The sequence below is a fragment of the Lates calcarifer genome, linkage group LG19, assembly GCF_001640805.2.
Source record: "Lates calcarifer isolate ASB-BC8 linkage group LG19, TLL_Latcal_v3, whole genome shotgun sequence".
Lineage (NCBI taxonomy): Eukaryota > Metazoa > Chordata > Actinopteri > Centropomidae > Lates > Lates calcarifer.
Window position 1 is genome coordinate 394,183 of NC_066851.1, and position 20,322 is coordinate 414,504.

Below are 20,322 nucleotides of genomic sequence, written 5' to 3' on the forward strand. Positions count from 1 at the left end.
ATGCATCATTGCCTGCTCACCTGTGTGTGTGTGTGTGTGAGAGAGAGAGAGAGAGAGAGAGAGAGAGAGAGAGAGAATGCAAGCTACATGTCTGACTGCCTTGAGATCTGCAAATATATTTATTGTTCCAACAATATGAATCTTAACATTTTTGGTAAACCTTTGGTGAAAAGACCCTCTGTAATGACAGAGCTGCCATCAATGTCTTTACTAATAGGCTATATACCACACATACCCATGTTAACAACAATTCCTCCATGTACACAAAAGTCAGACATGGAGTTCCACCAGGTTCTGTTTTTGGACCAATTCTCTTCGTCTTGTATATGCTCCCTTGGGCATCATTATCAGGAATCACTCCATAAACTTCCATTGTTATGCAGATACCACAGTTAAGTTCTCTTAGTCTAGGACCCCAAAGCAGAGATGCACACACACTGGAGAGTTCGAACAGAAAGTTCTTTTAATCACCAAACTGACCAAAGCCAGAACAAAAAGTAGACAGGTGAGGCAGGGAGCTGGCTGGCAGGAGGAAGTCTTAAGCAGCAGAGCACAGGAGAATCTTGCCACTGGAAACGCTGGGGAAACTGCATGCGGAGCAGGAGCAAGGAATACTCTGGCAGCGAGCAGGAGTAAAGGGCGGGCTTATAAGATGGAGGGAAATGGACTGAGTGAAAACAGGTGTGCCTCAGCAGCCAACAGGAGGAGCCAGCCAGGGGGAACGGAGAGAGCACAAAAAGAAAAACACAACACAGACAAACTATACCAAACCATAACATACACAGCTTTATCTGTCAATGAAGCCTAATGAAACCAATCAGCTAGTCAAACTTCAGCCATGCCTTAGGGACATCAAAACTTGGATGACAAGCAACTTTTTACTTTTGAACTCAGACAAAACCGAAGTTATTATACTTGGTCCCAAACACCTCAGAAATCAAGTCAAGTCAAATTTTATTTATATCATGCCAATTCACAACAGAAGTTATCTCGAGGCACTGTACATATAGAGCAGGTCTAGACCGTACTCTTTATCTTATAAAATTTACAGAGAGAAATCCAACAAATCCCACCATGAGCAAGAGAGAGAGGAGGGTGGGGGGATGGGGTAAGAGAAAGACAACATTGCAGATACACAAAATGTAAATAGTAGTAGTAGTAATAATAATATTACTATAATAATAATAGCTAAAGGAATAATAATGACAAAACAGTGAAACATTAGTAGCACTAACACTATCACTAACACTACAAACACTAATAAATGTTTGAATGTTGTAGCATCATCGGTTGAGCTGGACCATGGGAGCAGCAGGAGACTCTACAGCTCTGGAGGCAGAACCCTGCAGTAGGAGACAGTAGAAGACAGAGAGAAGCACAGCCTGGGCAGTACTGTGCTTGAGGGAAGAAACACACAGAGTGATGCAGCAATATTAAGACAGTTTATAGTAATCTCGTCAGCAGGACATTGTGGACAACATTTAATAACTACTAAGCTTAACTGATGCATTAAGACTGACCCAACCCGCCGAAGGAAAAATGGTAACCTGAAATAGGAATCAGAATAATATGCTAGCCGAAAGTTAAGGCATAAAGATGAGTTTTTAGTTTGGATTTAAAGGCCTCAACTGAGTCAGCCTGTCTAATATCACTTGGGAGGTTGTTCCAGAGGAAGGGGGCCCGACAGGAGAAGGCCCTGCAGCCTGCTTCTTTTTACCTCTGGGGACAGATAGCAGCCCTGCACTCTAAGAATGCAGAGCATGGGAGGGAATATAAGGGTTAAGAAGATCAGACAGGTAAGAGGGGGCTAACCCATTTAAAATTTTATAAGTCATTAGGAGTACTTTAAAGTCTGATCTAAGCAAAATTCAGTTAATTCAGACTGGCTTAATCCTGTAAATAAATTAGAACTGTAATGTCCATCAAACCTGTAGGTCCTTATACCTCACTTACTTTTCTGTTTAAATTGTGTGCCAGACCTGAGGTGTAGTTCCCCTGACATGTTATCAGCAGCAGACCAGTAGGCTGAGGCTGCAGCCCTGGATACAAAGGGCTAGGATGGAGGTGGGGGGCATTCTCAAGATCAAGTGTGACACCCAGATTTTTGGCTGTTGTACTTTGAGAAATCACACAGTTGTCAAGGGATATAGTTACTTGATCAAACTGGTGTCTATATCGTGCTGGGCCAATAACCAGCATTTCAGTTTTGTCTGAGTTAAGAAGCAGGAAGTTTTGAGACATCCAGCTTTTCACCGAAGACAAGCAGAGCTCTAGTTCCCTAATTTGAGCGGCATTGTCAGCCTTTATAGGCACATACAGCTGTGTATCATCAGCATAACAGTGAAAATTAATTCCATGACTCTGAATAATTTGGCCAAGAAGAGAAATATAAAGAGAGAAAAGCTGGGGGCCAAGAACAGAACCCTGGGGTACTCCATATTTCACATCAGAAAAGGCTGATATGGTGTTATTACAAGAGACACACTGAGTTCTGTCAGATAAGTAAGACTTTAACCAGCTGAGGGCCAGGCCAGAGATTCCAAATCTATTTTCCAGTTGGTCCATGAGTATACAGAGGTCTATAGTATCAAAGGCTGCACTAAGACCAAGTAGGAGCAGAGAGGTGAAATCTGAATCCAGAGAGAGTAGGAGATCATTTACTACTTTAGCAAGTGCTGTTTCAGTAGAGTGAAAGGCCATAAAGGCAGACTGAAAAGGTTCAAAAAGCTGCTGAGACAACACTTTTTCTAGTATTTTAGAGAAGAATGGAAGATTTGAAACAGGCTGATAGTTACTCAAAGACCCAGGATCAAGGTGTGGTTTCTTTCACACCCAAAGAATTTGCCAAAGCATTTGCTTGCAAATTTGAGACTTTGCAGCCTGGGGGTGTTACACCAAAGATGGCTGTGTGATAGTCAGGTGTTATAGTCTGACCACAGATTTTGGAAAATACATCAAATATCTGTCTCCAATAGTCGTTGAGGGATGTGCACGACCAGAACATGTGTCCTATTGTGGCAGTTACGTAGCTGCACCTCAGACAACGGGAATCTGCAGTGGGGAAGAGATTGGACAATTTATCCCTTGAATAGTGCAGGCAATGGAGTACTTTAAATTGAATTAAACCACGGCGTATGCACAATGACAAGGTATGAATGCGTTCTAGACTATGTTGCCACATTTCTTCTGAAAGCTCCACCCCAAAATCCTTTTCCCATGCCACTTTAGTTTTATCCCATGATATTGGTTTCAAATTGTAAATCACAGATATACGTTCCTCCTCAAAAGGATCCAGTCCCAGAATTGCATCTAAATGATTTCTAGGTGGTGGGGAAGGAAATGAGGGGAACCTTTCTCTGGTAAAGCTACGTATCTGAAGAAATCTAAAATAATGCGATCTGGGTATATTGTGGTCATTTTCGAGTGTTTCAAATGAAATAATCACGTTAACAGGGTACAAATCACAGAAGATCTCAACCCATTTCTATGCCAATGTTGAAATGCATTGTTGAACCCAGATGGAAGAAAGAGGTATTTTTCTGCTACTGGGAAATACCTGCTATACTGCTTTAAGTCAAAGTGTCTCCTAAACTGTAACCATATCCTAAGTGAGGCTTTGACAACTGGGTTTGTGAACTTTGCACTACAGTTGTGCAGCAACAATGAAGTGAGTGTTGGTAGAGGGTTGGATAGCAGTTCCATATGGACCTAGTGTGGACCGTGCTTATTCTCATATGTGTAGATCCAATGACTTAATTTTACTATGTTGGCAGCCCAATAATACCAAAGAAAATTGGGTAATCCCAACCCACCAGCATCTTTAGAAACCTCCAAATACTTTTTTTCATCCTAGGATTAGAATTTTTCCATATGAAGAGATTAGTCTATCTAGCTGTTTAAATGTTTTCATAGGGATAAATATGGAGATCATCGGAAACACATAAAGAAATCTAGGACTGTCATTTTAACTATATTAATGCGACCTGCTAACGAGATTGGTAAAGTTGACCATTTCCGAGATCTTGTTTTGTTTGTTCTAGTAATGAGTTAAAGTTGTGTTTCTCCAAGTTCTCTACCTTGGGGGTAACTTTAATTCCCAGATATGTAAACATATTGCATTCTATTTTGAATGGAAATTTAGAATAATCTTCATCTGTGCAATCAATTGGGAAAAGCAGGCTTTTTGAATAATTGAGTTTGTAGTCTGAGAGGTGTCTAAAGTTTTCTAGTATCGACAATAGTTTTGGTATCAATACTGCCGGGTTGGATATATACAAAAGCAGGTCATCCGTGTACAGCACCACCTTATGGATTTTGCCACCACGGGAGATACCGGTAATACCCTCTTCTGCTCTAAGGGCTATAGCAAGGGGCTCAACTGCCAGGTCAAACAGATATGGGGAGAGGCCGCAGCCCTGCCTGCAAGACCTGTGAAGGGGGAAGTAGTTAGAGTTATTGTTATAGGTCCATACAGACCCAGTGGGTGCATCATATATTATTTTAATCCATTATTATTTTAATTGCAAAGAAGAGTGGAACTTAAAGTAAAGAATCGATCTCACTAGGCTAGTATCGTTCCAATACTGATACCGACTTGGTATCGATACTATCGATATTTGCATTGATGTGCCCACCACTAGCAGAAAGAGATAAAGTAGGAGAGAGTAATAAAGTCTGTACATTGTAGCTGGAACACCAGGCATTTAGCATCCATAGAATATAAAATACCAGTTTTACCTGGGAGCCTCATTGTTGTGGGCTTTCAGACCTTTCACGTTTGGACTCACCAGTTCGCTATCAACCACTGGTCTCCATTGCCCAATTGATTAAATCAACTTAGTGTCCTTAGGCTTCAAGTTCTTTTTAATAAATTCCACCACTGCTGCTGGATCTTCAAACCACCTCCCTTGACCAGTGGAGTCGGTGATGCGGAGCACCGCAGGAAACTGGACACCAAACCTGACATTCTGGCAGCTCCAGAGTAGATGCTTAGCTTCGGCAAAGGCTGCTCTCTTCTTCGCCACCCTCACCGTGTAGTCCGGAAATATGCTCACTCTCTTGTCGTGCAGGGTCAGCGGCACCAAGCGAGCCGCTGTACGGAGGACCTCTTCCCGATGCTCGGAGTGGGCCGCCATCCCTCGCATGTTTCAAAACCTTCTTTTATCCCGACTAGACGTGCACAAAACCAGCGCTGTTGCCCGTCAATTTCTTCCACTTTCTGGCGAAGTGATGTGACTTCTGCTCTTAGCATGGCGACCTCGTTTTCAGTAGCAGCCATTCTATCTGAGTATGTATTTAGGCCGGACTCCAACTCGCTCAGGCGGGTCTCTTGTTTCGCCACGTCGTCCCGGAGCATGCCATCTTAGTGTTCAAGTCAGCTGTACTTGAGTCTATCCATGCCAAAATCCTGCTTTCGCTGGTTGCAATGGCTGCCATGACAGCTGATAGGTCTATAGTCTCCTCATCTGAAGATTCCTCATTCACAGACGCAACTTTAGCTGAGTCCGAGGCCTTAGCAGAGGCCTCTTTCTTGTGGCATTTTCCTTTAGGCATTTTGTCGTTTAGTCGTATATTATTAAAGGATGGAGCTATCAGTATGATACACTGGTGTTATTCAGCTGTCAGAGATAAGCATGGTCCGTCCGTCTGAAGAAAATTATAATTTTTAAAAAAAGGTTCCCTCCGGTCGAGAGCTCTGCACAAACACGTCCTCACATGTCGCAGCTCGCTAGCGCCCCCCAGGTGTGGTTTCTTAAGTAAAGGTTTAACCCCAGCTGTTTTGAAGCTAGAAGGAACAGTTCCAGTTGTCAGCGATAGATTCACAATATTCAGCACTGCAGGTCCCAAGACTGGCCAGAGATTTTTGGAGAGTTTACCTGGTAAAGGGTCAAGAAGGCAAGTCGTGGGTTCAGAAGCTAGTACCAGCTTAGATAATGAATCAAGACATACAGTGTCAAAATTCATCAGAGCAGAAACTCTCTGAGACTCAGTGGCTCAGACTGGCTCAGCTGGTTCTGCAGCAGATGCTGGAGAAAATGAACTGATTTTTAATCTAATCTCATCAGTTTTACTGCAGAAAAAATTCTGAAACTTACAAGCATTAAAGGGCGAGCAGCTAGGAGCCTGCTGCTTTTCAGTGAGTTTAGCTACAGTGTCTAGGATTATCTAGGATTACATTTATTGCTATTGATTTAGCAATAAATAGTTTGAAAAATATGCTGCTCTGGCAGTAGACAGTGCACGCTTATATTCCAGAACACCCTGGTGCCACTGGAGATACAGAGCTTCTGATTTTGATTTATGCCATTTGCGCTCTAATTTCCAGCAGGCCTGCTTCAGACCATGTGTGTCATCTGTGAACCAGGGCGTAGACCTCTTTGACTGTCTAACTTTAGTGGTGAGAAGTGCAACTGAATCGAGGAGACTAGACAACATTGTATTTAAATCCCTGGTACAGTTTTCAACAGAACCTGTTGCTGTAGTGATGGGTAGATGAGGCGTCATGAAGCGTTTCGACATATTGCCAAACTGTACTGATACTGTGTCAACACTCTGTCACTGAATACTGACACCTGCTGGACCTTAAAAATCCCTACAGGCAACCTAGTTGACAGACTCAACTGACAATTTGATGACCTAGTATATACAATAATATAAGTCATTGTATTTTATATTGTATTATTTCATATCTTCATTTAAATTTAAAATATCTTTGATATTTTTAGATACAGTCAATAAATAATGTGAACATGTATCATAACGTGAAAATCTAAGTGAACGTGTTGTGAATGAATTTTTTTTACACATTTTTATTCAAAAAAATAAGTTTTTCCAACGTTTTGAAATTGAGTCTGTTACGCTTTTTTGATACAACTTCTCCAGCTGTAGAAAGCACCTGCTCACACCGCACAGATGAGGCTGGAGTGCAGAGAAATTGTAAGGAAAGCCGGAAGAGGTTTGGATAGATTGTCTTTTGGTTGTCCCAGTATCTCATAGGATCCTGGGACCTGGCAATATTGCCCTTTGCCAGGTATCTCTGCACCTCCTGGATGGCATCAGCTGTGGCACTTCTGGTCTGCCTGCCCACTTCGATGTCGAGATGTTGCCAAAGGTTATCTAAAAATCAACAAATTGGCATTTTAGTACATGATTTCCAAACAACAAAAAACAAATAATGCTGAATAACATGCCTGAAGTGGGTGCAGACAGCTGTTGTGAAGACGGTCCTGGCTGGGGCTCATTTGTGCGTCCGATTACACGTGCATTCTTACCGCAGTCTACTGATGACCTCATTGCACTTGGAGGAACTGCGGAACCCGAGTGATTTAAATCTGGGGTCTAGAAGTGTTGCTAGGGTCAACAAACATAATGACTCCAGATTGGAAGCAGTGTCTGTGACTTGACGCTTCAGGTGTTCATGTAGGTGTATGGCTGCCTGTGTGTGCAAGGTTGAAGCATTACGCTCTACTGCAAGATAGAGCATTTTCATCATCGGGATGATGCAGTGTGACTTTGTGGAAAGTATTGCACTCCCAAAACAGATGTACACAACTGCAAATTCTCATTAATGTAGTGACAGGTAAGAGCAAAATAAGCCTCCATGTTCACAGATGTCCACGTCAGCTGTTATACTCACTGCCACAGCTTGCTGTACTTCCATTTTCACTCGTTCCCATTCCTCCTCATACTTTTTGGCCACCATTTGTTTGATGGTCTGAACATTACACCAAGTCAAACCAAAAGCAAATCAATATATTTAAATTAAAGACTAAATAAATTGGATATATCAACTACTACTTTAGATAATTTCCACACAAACCTTTCTGGTTGGCAAAACATATGAGGGCTGAAGGACCTGAACCAGTTCCCTGAACCCTTCACTCTCCACAATGCTGAGGGGCTGGCAGTCCTTCAGGATGAAATTCAGCAGAGCCTCATCCAGCATCTGCTTCCTGGAAGCTTGATGGTTAAAAATGAGGTAAAGAATAAATTCATAGGAATTATCAATAAAGCAACTGTAAGTTGTAGAATGGCTGTATACCTGGGTTTATCCTGGGTGTATCTGGGACTTCATTCTCATGCCTGGCCCTATAATGCCTCAGCATTGAGAAGGTGGTTTTGTTTAAATAGGAAAGTTCTGTCGAACAAATGCGACATTTAACCTGCAGAAAATAATATGAATAGTAAACTAAGAGTCACTTTGAAATGAATTTGAATTCAGATAGATTAAGTGGAAACTCTGAGAGGAACAGGATGAAACAACAAGGAAATTAAAACAAATACCTTATTTTCCAATATGAGATCAAAATGGTCCCACACAGCGGAAACTTCTTTTGGCTTGAAGCTGCTCCATAATTCTTGATGAATTTGACGATGAACCGCAAAAGATCAGAGATTCTTTTGGCAGATGCATCCCGTTGACAGATGCGCTTGTTTATAAACACAGTTTGGCGCGTCAGTGTCAGTTCGAAACAGTTCCTGTATCGGTCACATGACTTTCTTGAAGCGATACACGCACCGACACAGGGTTTTGCTCTATGAGCTCGACACATGCTCCGACGCATCGGTGTTGCCGGACCCATCACTAGGGCCTCTGGTAGTTGCTCACCAAGAACAGTTAAAGTTGTGGGACAAACAATTTTAGGGGGACAGGCTAAAGTTGCATCAAATTTGATAAGAAAATGGTCGGAGATAACAGATGTGACAGGAGAGATAGTCAGATTAGACACCTCTATCCCATGGGAGAGAATCAGTGTGTTAGTTAGAGTGTTACCACCACAATGAGTAGGTTCATGTACAGACCGTGTAAACCCAAAAGTATCAGTAAGTGCCAGAAAGGCTTTATTTAGAGGGTCAGATGCCTTATTTAGGTGAATGTTAAAGTCACCCATAATTAGAATGTCATCACTATAGACATAATAAAAATAAAAAAAAATCCAAATTCATCTAAAAACTGTGAGTAGGGGCCAGGTGGTCTGTAAAGTACCACAAGGTGGAGTGTTTGCAATTTATTTCCCTGGTGATGGAGATCTGAAGCTACTGGTGAAGGTTTCAATACTACAGCCTCAAAAGAGTTAGAAGCGACATGAATAACAATGTTTCTATATCTAGGTGTGGAATGTGCCTGAGCCCCCTGTTTCTCCCTGCATGATGCCAGCACCCTAAGGTAAAGTATTGAAAAGTCAGTTTTTTGTTTGGAACTGCTTTCGCCACAACATCCGCTCTGGCATTCACCTGTGAAACAAAATCAGGATTGTTAGTGTGTACTTCACATTTGTAGATAGCAACCTGTGTGGGAAGGAGGACAGTGTCAAGGAGATCAGCAACCAAAGTATGGTGGGCAATGGGTTTTCCTAATGCATGTTAAGAAATTGCTATTGGCCCAAAGGTGGCCAAAATCATGCACCACTCCCCATATGTATCTACTGTCTGTGTAGATATTGACTGTTTTGCCAATTTGCCAATTTACATGCTTCTGCCAATGCAACTAACTGCTGCCTGTGCAGAGTAATTTGAGGGGAGTGATTCAGCCAAAATGGTGTCAATGTTGTGTTGTTACAACATAGCCCGCTTGGTTTTTACCAGTTAACTTGGTCTCCTGAGGCTGAACCATCCACCAACAGTTCCAGGTCAGCGTTCTGTAAAGGTGTGTCCCACAGATCAGGTCCCGGAGAGCAGGTTTCTGTTATCTGGTGTTGGGAGAAGAGCAGCAATGTTAAAACATCGAACATTGAACATTTTCCCAGGCTGCGTCGGCCAGTCTGAGTTCTTCTGCTGGAAAGTCTCCAGCTACCTTGGACCACTTGTTCCCCATCTGGGAAAATTATGAGAATGCTGCGTACAGACAGGCGGTGGCTGAGCTCTGTGACAGGATCAGGGCAGCTTTCCCTCTGAGTTTGGACATGGGCAAAATCTCAGCCTGTAGATTTGAGAAGATGAGACTGTATTTGATTATCTCACCAGGCTCAGAGGTCCACACAACACACAGGAGCCTCCAAAGATCAGTTCAGAGTCAACGGTTGTCTTTCTGTAGGTTTAATTCTTAGTTTGCAAACGGACCCACTGCCCTCCTCAAGCAAGAGATGCACAATGAGTACCGAGTACAATAGATTATAGGTTAAATGCAGAACAATCAAGGTTACATCCAGAGACAAAAAGGAAAACATCTTATGGAGACTACTTAACAGTGTAGCCCTGAGAGAAAAGCGTCAGAGATTACATAGCCATGCAGCCCTGTATCAGCTCCTAGCTTGCCGTTGATGGGGCAAGGTGCCCTGTCAGCTTGCTGACATGTGGAAAAGTACTAAGCATATGATATTTCATAAGGCACAATTGTACAAATACAACACAAATGGTCAAGATGATTAATAAAGCACAATTATCATGAATCATACGAGAATTCCCAATACACCTTTAACGGTCAGGCACCATCATACTTCAAAGATCTCATAGTCCCCTACAATCCCACTGAGACATTGAGCTCCCAGAATACTGGTTTAATGGTGGTTCCCAGAGTTTTCAAGAGTAGAATGGGAGGCAGTCTTCAGTTATCAGGCTCCTCTACTGTGGAACCTTTTCCCAGTTTGGGTTCGGGAGGCAGACACCCTCTGTACCTTTAAGAGTAGGCCTAAAACTTTCCTCTTTAATAAAGCTTATAGTTAGGGTTGACTCAGGCTTGAACCATCCCTTAGTTATGCTGCAATAGGCCTAGACTTCCTTGCCACTGTCGCCTAGTGCTTGCTCTCAGTGGGATTTGTTGGGTCTCTCTGTCACAATCATTGAATTATATTTTTTTATTTTTGTTTTTTCATTAATACTAGATGTACTAAACTGTTCCCAATAGTCTATTCTCTTTATCTCATAGCTTTCCCCTTTGTTCCAATACAGTCTGTTTATGTTAGAGCTTTTATTCAATCAGATTTCAGCCGTGTTGCCAAATTAAAAGAAATCTGCCTTGAGGCCTTCAGAATTGATAGAGCAGGCCCCTGTAATTTAAAATAAATGGCAATGAAACTGTTGCCTCATGGTCCTTTAACCAGATTTCGAGTCGGCGACACCAGGGGCCATCTAGCAGGCCTACAATAGCATTGACATTTCCATGACATTTGATTGGATGGTCAGAGAGCAAACTGGTCAGAGCTAGCAAACCGCATCTATAGCTACTAGCACAAGCTAAAGCATGTTAGTATAGATTTAATAGCTGTTTTTTCAAACCACAATGGCTGAAGGAGGAGGATGAGTTCACTGACTCTGTTGTAGAGGTTATCTGTGCGTCTCAGTTCCAACAATAAGTCCTTTTCTATTACTATGGAGGCTAATACTGAAAGTCACGTCTGTGCAGTCATATTTCTCGCATAAGTATTTTATTTGCTTTAGGGCTGAGAATGTCCACTTGACAGAATCAGTTTTTATGACTTGTCTAAAAATAATCATCAGTTTTGGCAAGTAAAATGCATGTTACTTATATTTTACTGTTTACGTCTTTGTCATTTTATCAGTTAATATTGATGCTGCTACTGGAGATGATGTGATACTTGAACTATAATTGTCAATCAGTCCGGATGAAACAAATCAGGTGTGCCTTAGGGACATTAAGACTTGGATGACCAGCAACTGTCTGCAATTAAACTCAGACAAAGTTATTTTCTAATGATAGAGTTGCTCTAACTAACATTGTGCTGGCCTGCAGCTCCATCTCAGAGTTATCTTTGATCAGGATACGTTCTTTAACTCCCACACAAAACAATATTCTTGGAAAGCCTTTTTCCACCTGTGTAACATTAGCAAAATCAGTCACTTCCCATCTCAAAGGGATGCTGAACAACTAGTCCATGCATTTGTTACTCCCAGGCTGGACTATTGTAATTCATTGGCTGTCCCAACAAGTCTCTAAAGACATTGCAGTTGATCCAAAACACTGCAGCATGATTACTGACAGAAAGATTACATTTCTCCTGTGTTAGCCTCTCTACATTGGCTCCCTGTTAAATCCAGAACAGAATTTAAATTCCTCCTCCACACCTACAAAGCCGTTTATGGTCAGACATCATGGTATCTTAAAGAGGTTATAGTTCTGTACAATCCCACTAGAACCCTATTCTCCCAGAATACTGGTTTACTGGTGGTTCCCAGAGTTTCCAGCAGTAGAATGGGAGGCAGATCCTGTCAAGTAAGTTTTATTTATATAGCACCAAATCACAACAGAAGTTATCTCAGGGCACTTTTCATATAGAGTAGGTCTAGACCGTACTCTTTATTGTTGTATTTACAGAGAAAGACCCAATAAAATTGTTTTAGTTTTACATCGTATTAGCTTGATGCAAGCTTGAGAAACTTTAATTAGAGGGAAAAAGAAGCGTAATCATATCTGATTGAGTAGAGTTTATTTTCAAAACACTGGAATGTCACTATCACAAGGAAGTGAAAGGAATAATAATACAAAGGAATTGTAAGTGATTATATGACTTTGCTACATTTACAGTCAATGAGATACAAGCATGTATTTATTGTAAATATAGGAGTTTCTGAACGTGTGCCAGGCTTCTTTTTCCCCCTCCATGTATCCATTTTCTTAAAAAAGAGAGAACACATCAATATTAAGTTTTAACGCAATAATGTAAAGACAGTGAGCACACAGGTGAGTGATAGGGTGGGAGGTGAGGAGTGAAATTTAAAAACAGGTTACATATTGGACCAAACTGGTGATCAAAATACACAGGCTGAGCTGATGAGAGCTCTACTTGAGCTGTCTCGCTGAATGAATGAACAGTAAAAACTGGAAGCAAAAGAATGACAGTCCAGAAAAAGTAAAACAAAGTCAAACTGTTGGGGTTGTCTGGTCTTTGTGACTCTGGTCTTTCTTCTATTTCTCTCAAATTGCTCCTTATTTCCTTTAGCCATCCTCTGATTGTGGCCCTGTTTTGACATAAAGCTTGTTAAACAGGTCCTACACTAACCTCACTTACCCTGCTGTCACTTCAAACACACAGGTGAAACACAGCAGTTTTCAAAGAGGAGTGGCAGCACCCCGTACATACATTGTGTTCATTATCTGTTTGGTGAACAATGTTTTGCTAAATTGAAATTGTAAATGAACCCTAAATATATTGACCCCAATGCCAACAAGTCCAATTGCATTAATATTGAATTTTATGAGTGTTGCTGGTATTCAGTCATGTTAGGGGATTTTTTGAGGGCATTAGAGTATACATTTCAGGGAAACAGTAAATATAGTGCACAACATAGTGAACAGGGAATGACTTTGCACACAACCATTGTCTGTTGTAATCATTCAGTCTCTTGATCAGGATCTTTTGTGGGGATCACTAGATCTGTTTGACTGATCCAGTGAAATTTAGAAAAGAAATTATTTATTGTTTATTTTACCAAAATATGCTAAAATAAGCCTGGATAGATTTGTTGGCACTCCTAAAAAAGATTATAAATCATTGTATTCTAATCATGTTTCAAACTAATGGTTTAACCTTACTTAGTGTCACAGGTGTCTTCAATCTTCAATCAGAGAAAACGTGCCACTGTGTAGTTTGGTATCATTGTGCACCACACTGACCATGGACCAGAGAAAGCAAAGGAGAGAGAGCTGTCTGAGGAGCTCAGAAAGAAAACTGTAGATAATAATCTTAAGGCTATAAGACATCTCCAAGCAGTTTGATGTTTCTGTGACTGCAGTTGCAAATATTATTAAAAAGTGTAAGGTCCATGGGACTGTAGTCAGCCTCCAGGGATGTGGCTGCAAGAAGCAAACAATCCCAGGTTTGATCATAAGGATAGTGCAGATGGTAGACAAAGAGACAAGGAAGACATCCAAAGACATTCAAGCTGAACTCCAAGGTGATGACACCATCCGTCGCCTAGGCACCTGATCTTTTGTCAATGCCATTTTCATTTTATTATCTAAGTTGAATCAAAAATCAAAAGAATCTGATAAACATGGAATAAAGAATAATTGATGCCAATTAATTTTTGTCAGTTTCAAATTATTTCAGAGATAGTTGTAGGTTATTTTTCATGGAAGGGTACCAACAAATTAGTCCACAGGTGTATTAAATTAATTTTGAATGAAGTGCTACATTAAGTATTTTATAGTTTTATGTTTTGTAGTGCTGTTTGTCCCTGTCCTCTCTGGTCTTCTCGGTAGCTCCACCCAGGTGCAACCTGATCGCCACTAATGAGTTGCACCTGGCTGAAGTGCTTAAAAGCTCCTGTCCCAGGAGAGGCTTCTGGCTTCTGGCATGGGACTGCTGGACTTCCTGTCTCTCAGTTTGTGGTCTTATTTTGTATTGTTATTGTGTTTTGACTTATTGTCTGTTGTTTTTCTTGATTTAGTCTTGGTTGTTTTGACAGGTTGATAAATCTCATGGCTCTGGCTGTTCCTAAGGTGTTCTCTATGGTTGATCTGGATCAGTGGTGGAGTGTTGTGCATGCCATAGGGCCACACAGGGTGGGGCATAAGAATTTAAAGAGGCAAAGTTATACAGAGGGTGGATGGCAGATATACAAAGCACACAACCATCACACCAGAGACTTGGGTCACTTCCAGAGTCCTGTCTGTGGGAAGGTTTAGGCAACAAAAGCACTTTGAGGTAAGAGAGAGATGGTGGTTTAGGTTCAGTATAAATTAACAGGTTGTGTGTGTGTGAGACATTGTGAACTGTTTCCCTATTCAACCAGGATCTTTCTCTGACCTGAACCAAGAGGTGTGAGAGTCTAAACAGAAGCAGAAATAACTGTTTCACTTTCATGAAAAAATGGACCACTCCTGTCCATGTCAGCTAAATTAATACATTAAATGTTGTCATTATTTGATGAACACCAAGTTGTGTTAGCTGTCATGAAAAGTTTGAATTTCTCAGTATCAGACTTCCATTTTTCATGTTGAGAAACCTCACTACACTCACAAACCACAACATTAAAACCACTGACAGGTGAAATGAATAACATTAATCATCAATACAAAGTTCTGCTGGGAAACCTTGGGTCTGATATTCATCTGGATGTTACTTTGATACATGCCACCCAACAATGACATCCAAATAAATAAATAAATAAAACCATCTGAAATAACAAGAAAAAAACGCACTTAAATGAGCAGTCACAACTATAAAGGAAAGACATGAAGGCAGAACAGTGTTTAGGGGACCAAAATCTATACTAGTCTACAGGGTGACAACTGAGCAAATCAAGAACTTTGTTGTTCAGTTGTGATTGCTCATATTCTCGTGTAGACCATAAAATCATTGTAGTAAAGGGTCTGAATACTTCTGTGTAGGTTGAGAGTATTAAATATGTTCACATCCTTTCTTCTTCCTATATTGCTTATAAAAAGATAAAGATTTTAAAATAATTTAGATAAACACAAAGAGTTACAGATTTCATACACACAGACCAACATTCTCACACGTTATGTTGGAATCAGCTTCCATAGTTTAAAACATGTGGAAACAGAGTGGGTACTGTACAAAAGCACATTGTAGCCCTGGATGTGATGGTGGTGAAGCTCTGGTGTGAAATACATTCCCAGCAAATGTTCCGATGTGGTATAAATGTTAATGTGTACTTCCTGCACAGTCCATTCTTGCCCAGAGAGTCAGTTACAGCAGACTGAGGGGCAATCATCACAGTGAGGGAGAAGTAACTTGATATTTAGTATTTAGATGACACCCAACAGTGCTGTATTTTCAACTCAGTGCTGACTTGCTGCTTCTCAACTCCCTACTGTCTAGTATAGAAATCCAATAACAACAAAACACATTTTAGTGGTATTCAATGTGCAAGAACAAAAAACAAAAATTCAGCTTTTGGCACGGTAAAAAAAAATTCTGACACATTTTCTTGTAATTGTGATTCCCACACTTCAGCAGTGTCACGTCACAATTATGAGAAAATTTTCACTAATTTACAAGGATCCTCGGTTAATGACATTGTCTTGCTGCTGATTGTGGACTGTGTTGATAGTTTTTCCCACCAACTGTTGAAAATATTCCGCTTCAGCTGAGAACAACATACTTTTATATACACGACAGCAGGAAATAGAAGTCATTTCTCACTGTGCAGCAAATAGGAACAGTGTGGAGGAAGGGTTGATGTGTCAATCAAGTGCAACTTCAACTAGATGTTTTAGTTGGTTACCTATAACAATACCTGAACAATATATATTTGCCATGACCATCCATTTTCCCTTTCCTTTCCTAAGATAATTACAAGATAAAGAACTCATAATTATGAGGAACACAAGAAATCCCTAACAAGAAACAGGCTTGATATTTTGCAACCATGTGAAATTTGCTAGCACCGAGCAAATGAACAAATAAATATAAATAATTCAAACAGCAGAAGCAAAATTTAAGATTTCTTTAAATGTCAATAAAAAATAGTCAATACAAAACACTATTTGACATTTACACTTGTAAAAGCTAATTTGATTCATTTTTTTTTTTTTTATTATTTGTGTTTAATTTCTATTTTCAAAAATGCAAATCATACCTATATTAACTGATATCTTGGCCACTTAGCAGTGGAACAACCTGAAAACACAACACCTGGTAATATTTTTACCTGGTAATGGTGAAATGTGTTAGCATTTCCTTTTAACTATGGTGTGAAACTGTGAGCTGAGAGAGGTTGGGAAGCTCTGTAGAGCTGTACAGTTGGTGAGAAATCTTTGTGTATTTGTTACTATGATATTACATAGTCATTTGATTCATTGTTCATGTACAAATATTGATTAGTGTAGCTTGAAACATTTTTTTTTTTGTTTTTGCAGTACTGTTTTCTAATACTACCAGATACTGTCATAATTATGACTTAATTATATATATGGAAGGCTTGATTAAGTAAAAAAAAAAATTTAAGCAAGGTGACCACTGAACATTGATATTTTTCCAGTTTCAATGAGGTTTCATTTTCTCTCAGCTGACACTACAGGTAAAACTGACTGAGCTCTCAGGTTTATTCTGACCCAGTTATGATGTTTATCTGCACTGATAAGAAACTGAATCACCTCAGTAAGGGAAGAGAGAATTGTCCATGTGACTAATAAAATGAAACCAGCGGATATATAAGTCCTGAATGGGCTGTATGTTCAGAGTATGTCCCTGTAGTTCATTTGGAAGGATCCAGATCTTTAATGACTGGTTCTCTGTTCAGGTAGGTGGCCCAGTAGACCAGGTTAAAGCTCCCAAACAGCACAGGGAACATGATGCGGGAGATGCGGTCAATTTTGCTGACGCTGTTAAAAGTTTTCTTGTTCTGCTCAGGCTTTGTCTCTGCTGTGGTCTTGTTGAGATTGCCCAGGGCACACTTGGAAATTGTGGGCAGCGTAGAGTCTTTTGTAATGTTGGGAGCATAGTTGGCCACAGCTACAGCATAGGCATTGTTCTTCTTTGTGATGGCTGCTTCCTTTTTCTGCAAGGAAATGCCTGAGAGTTAGACATTTGCAGTAAATTCAACTACTTTTCTGTGATCACAATACATATTGTGGTGCAAACAATGGTCTGAGACGGCACAAACTCACTGTGTCTGCGTGATACAGTGAACATAATGTATGCTACTTTTGATAACACTACAATATGATTCTGCACTTGTTAATCACATTGTTGTGTACCAATCAGCAACAACGTGGTAATTAATGAACTGTTAATGACTAAATGGTCATTTTTCCAATTCAGATACTGATGAACTAACTTGATTTTTTTTTTTTTTTTTTTTGCCTTTGTACAAGCCCCTTGTAAACAGGTGTCATCAACACAGTGAAAAGATGGTCCAACAAGACTAAAGAGGCTCTGAAGGACTGTTTTGAGACAACTGTGTGGACAGAGCTCTGTGACTTCATGGGGAGGACATTGACAGACATCTCAGGACTCAGGAGTGGGTGAATGATCTGAATATATTCTTCAATAGATTGGATCAGTAATATGCCCCTCCCCCTGCTCTGTCATCCCTCCTGCTACCCCCTCGCCTGCTGGCCTCAGTCTGGATGGCATCAGCTCCAGGCTCCTGAAGTCCTGCACAGATCAGCTGTGTGAGACTGTGGCGCAACTCTTCAATATGAGCCTGATGTTGGGGAGAATGTCACAGCTGTGGAAGACATCCTGCATGGTACCAGTGCCAGCTACAGCAAGGTGGTGCTAACATCCAACCTGATGAAGACCCTGGAATGGCTGATTCTCATTCATCTCCACCCCTGGTGAGACAATTGATGGACCCACGGCAGTTTGCCTACCAGCCTGGCTGGTGGATGATGCAGTCATCTACCTTCTTCACAGAGCTCTCTCTCACCTGGATAAACCTGGGACCACTGTGAGAATCACACCATACAGCCCACACTCCAGAGTTACAAGCTGGAACACATGGGGGTGGACCAGCATCTCACACTCTGGATTTTGGATTACTTCACCAACTGACCATAGTATGTGAGGACACGAGACTGTGTGTCTGACATGGTGGTCTGCAGCACGGGGGCACCACAGGGAACGGTCCTGGCTCTGTTCCTTTTCACCCTCTACACTGCAGACTTCCAGAACAACTCACCTCACTGCCACCTGCAAAAGTTCTCTAATGACTCTGCAGTCATCAGTCCCGTCATAAATGAGGATGACAGGGAGTACAGAGAACTGACGCAGGACTTTGTGGACTGGTGCCTGCAGAACTGCCTCCCAGATCAATGCAGGGAAGACCAAAGAACTGGAGGTAGATTTCCACAGGAGCAGACACTCCCCTCAACACCAGTGAACATTCAGGGAAGAGACATTGAGATGGTGACATCTTACAAGAACCTGGGTGTTCAGCTGAACAATAGACTGGACTGGACAGACAACACCACTGCACTTTATAAGAAGGGTGAGAGCAGACTCTATCTGCTGAGGAGACTCAGGAAAAAAATCATTGTGTAGGCCTAAAAGCAATCCATATGTAACTAAAGAGATTAAAGACTGGCAAAAAATGGCATCAAGAACCAGGAAAAAACAACTGGAAATTGTCTAAAAGGAGCTTAACTCCATGTTCAGAGAGGCCAGGAGGAGACATATGGACATTTTTGAACAAAATGTTTTTGCAATGAACCCCAAAAAACTAACTGACCCTGTGGTCAGGCCACATCTCTCCTCAAAACATGTACAGAGGGGCTAACATCAGCATGGTGCCCCATCTGTACACACCTGACCCTAACAAATCCTGTCCAAAGGTAAAACAATGAGCCTTGTTGTACTGGCATCCATTATTATGAACTGTGCTTAGGTTGACCCTAAGTATGATTGTATATTGAGCACTCAGAGTTCAGGTTAGTCAGTACTAGTGCTGCTTAGGGCTGTGTCAGTTCCCTGGTCCTCTCCACACTGTACACAAATGACTGTACAACAATCCATCCTGAGAACTATATTATTAAATTCTCAGATGATATAGCCATTCTTGACCTAATGCACAGAGACAGAGGTCTATCATCTTACGACTTGTGCTAAATGTGAGGCGGACTGAGGAGATGGTGTTTGACCTGAAGGCCATGGGTGACTTAGGCCAGTGGTTATCAGGTCTGCTCTTATAAGTATCTCAGGTTAACAGTGCTAATACGTTCAGGTGGAGGGTGATGTGGCAAGTCTCAACACAGATGTATTCTTTACACAAATTAACAAACAAAGAGTTGAGTATAAGTTCATGTTACTATTCAAGCACTATAGAGCATTATAAGATTGCTTCTGTGGCACAGACCACTAATGAAAATTATAGGGTTTAAAAACACCTGTCACTCCAATTTTTTTTTAGCAGTCTATAATCAGGCTCAGAGAATGGTGTCTGACCCATCAACAACAGACCTGCACAACTTTGAACTTGACTGGTTTAGTTGTTCTGGTCACCCAGTGTGTAATCAGCTGGACTCCCTCCAGGTGTGTGATGGCTCTACCTTGTCACTGATGACGCTCTTTCCATCCCCAGGCCATCCTCTCTTGGTGAAGTAGTTGACGGTAGCAAATTCAATGAGTGCAGAGAAGACAAAGGCATAACAGACGGCGATGAACCAGTCCATAGCTGTAGCATAGGCCACCTTAGGCAGTGAATTACGGGCACTAATACTCAGGGTTGTCATTGTGAGAACTGTAGTTACACCTGAAAAGAGAGGGTAAAAACATATAGAAAAACTGGTATCCAATATGAGAGAATATATTAAGTAAAAGTCATTCAGTATGTGTACAGAAAACAAAACAAGATCAAGGATCCTTTGTTCCCCTTGAAGGGTGTTCCTCAGGTATAAAGGTCTAGATGTTCCTATGCTCGGGGTCTTTTGCCATCTCCTGACCGCTTGGGTGGTAA

At 41.1% G+C, this 20,322-nt stretch overlaps 1 protein-coding gene across 1 annotated transcript in view; it reads right to left on the reverse strand.

The window, feature by feature from the left end:
• Window positions 1-17,121: 17,121 nt before the first annotated feature.
• gabra2a (gamma-aminobutyric acid type A receptor subunit alpha2a) overlaps window positions 17,122-20,322 on the reverse strand; it is a 78,514-nt gene continuing 75,313 nt past the window's right edge. Inside the window, 2 exon segments of the mRNA XM_051078333.1 lie at window positions 17,122-17,424; window positions 19,916-20,118. Coding sequence (XP_050934290.1) covers window positions 17,122-17,424; window positions 19,916-20,118 — 506 coding nt within the window.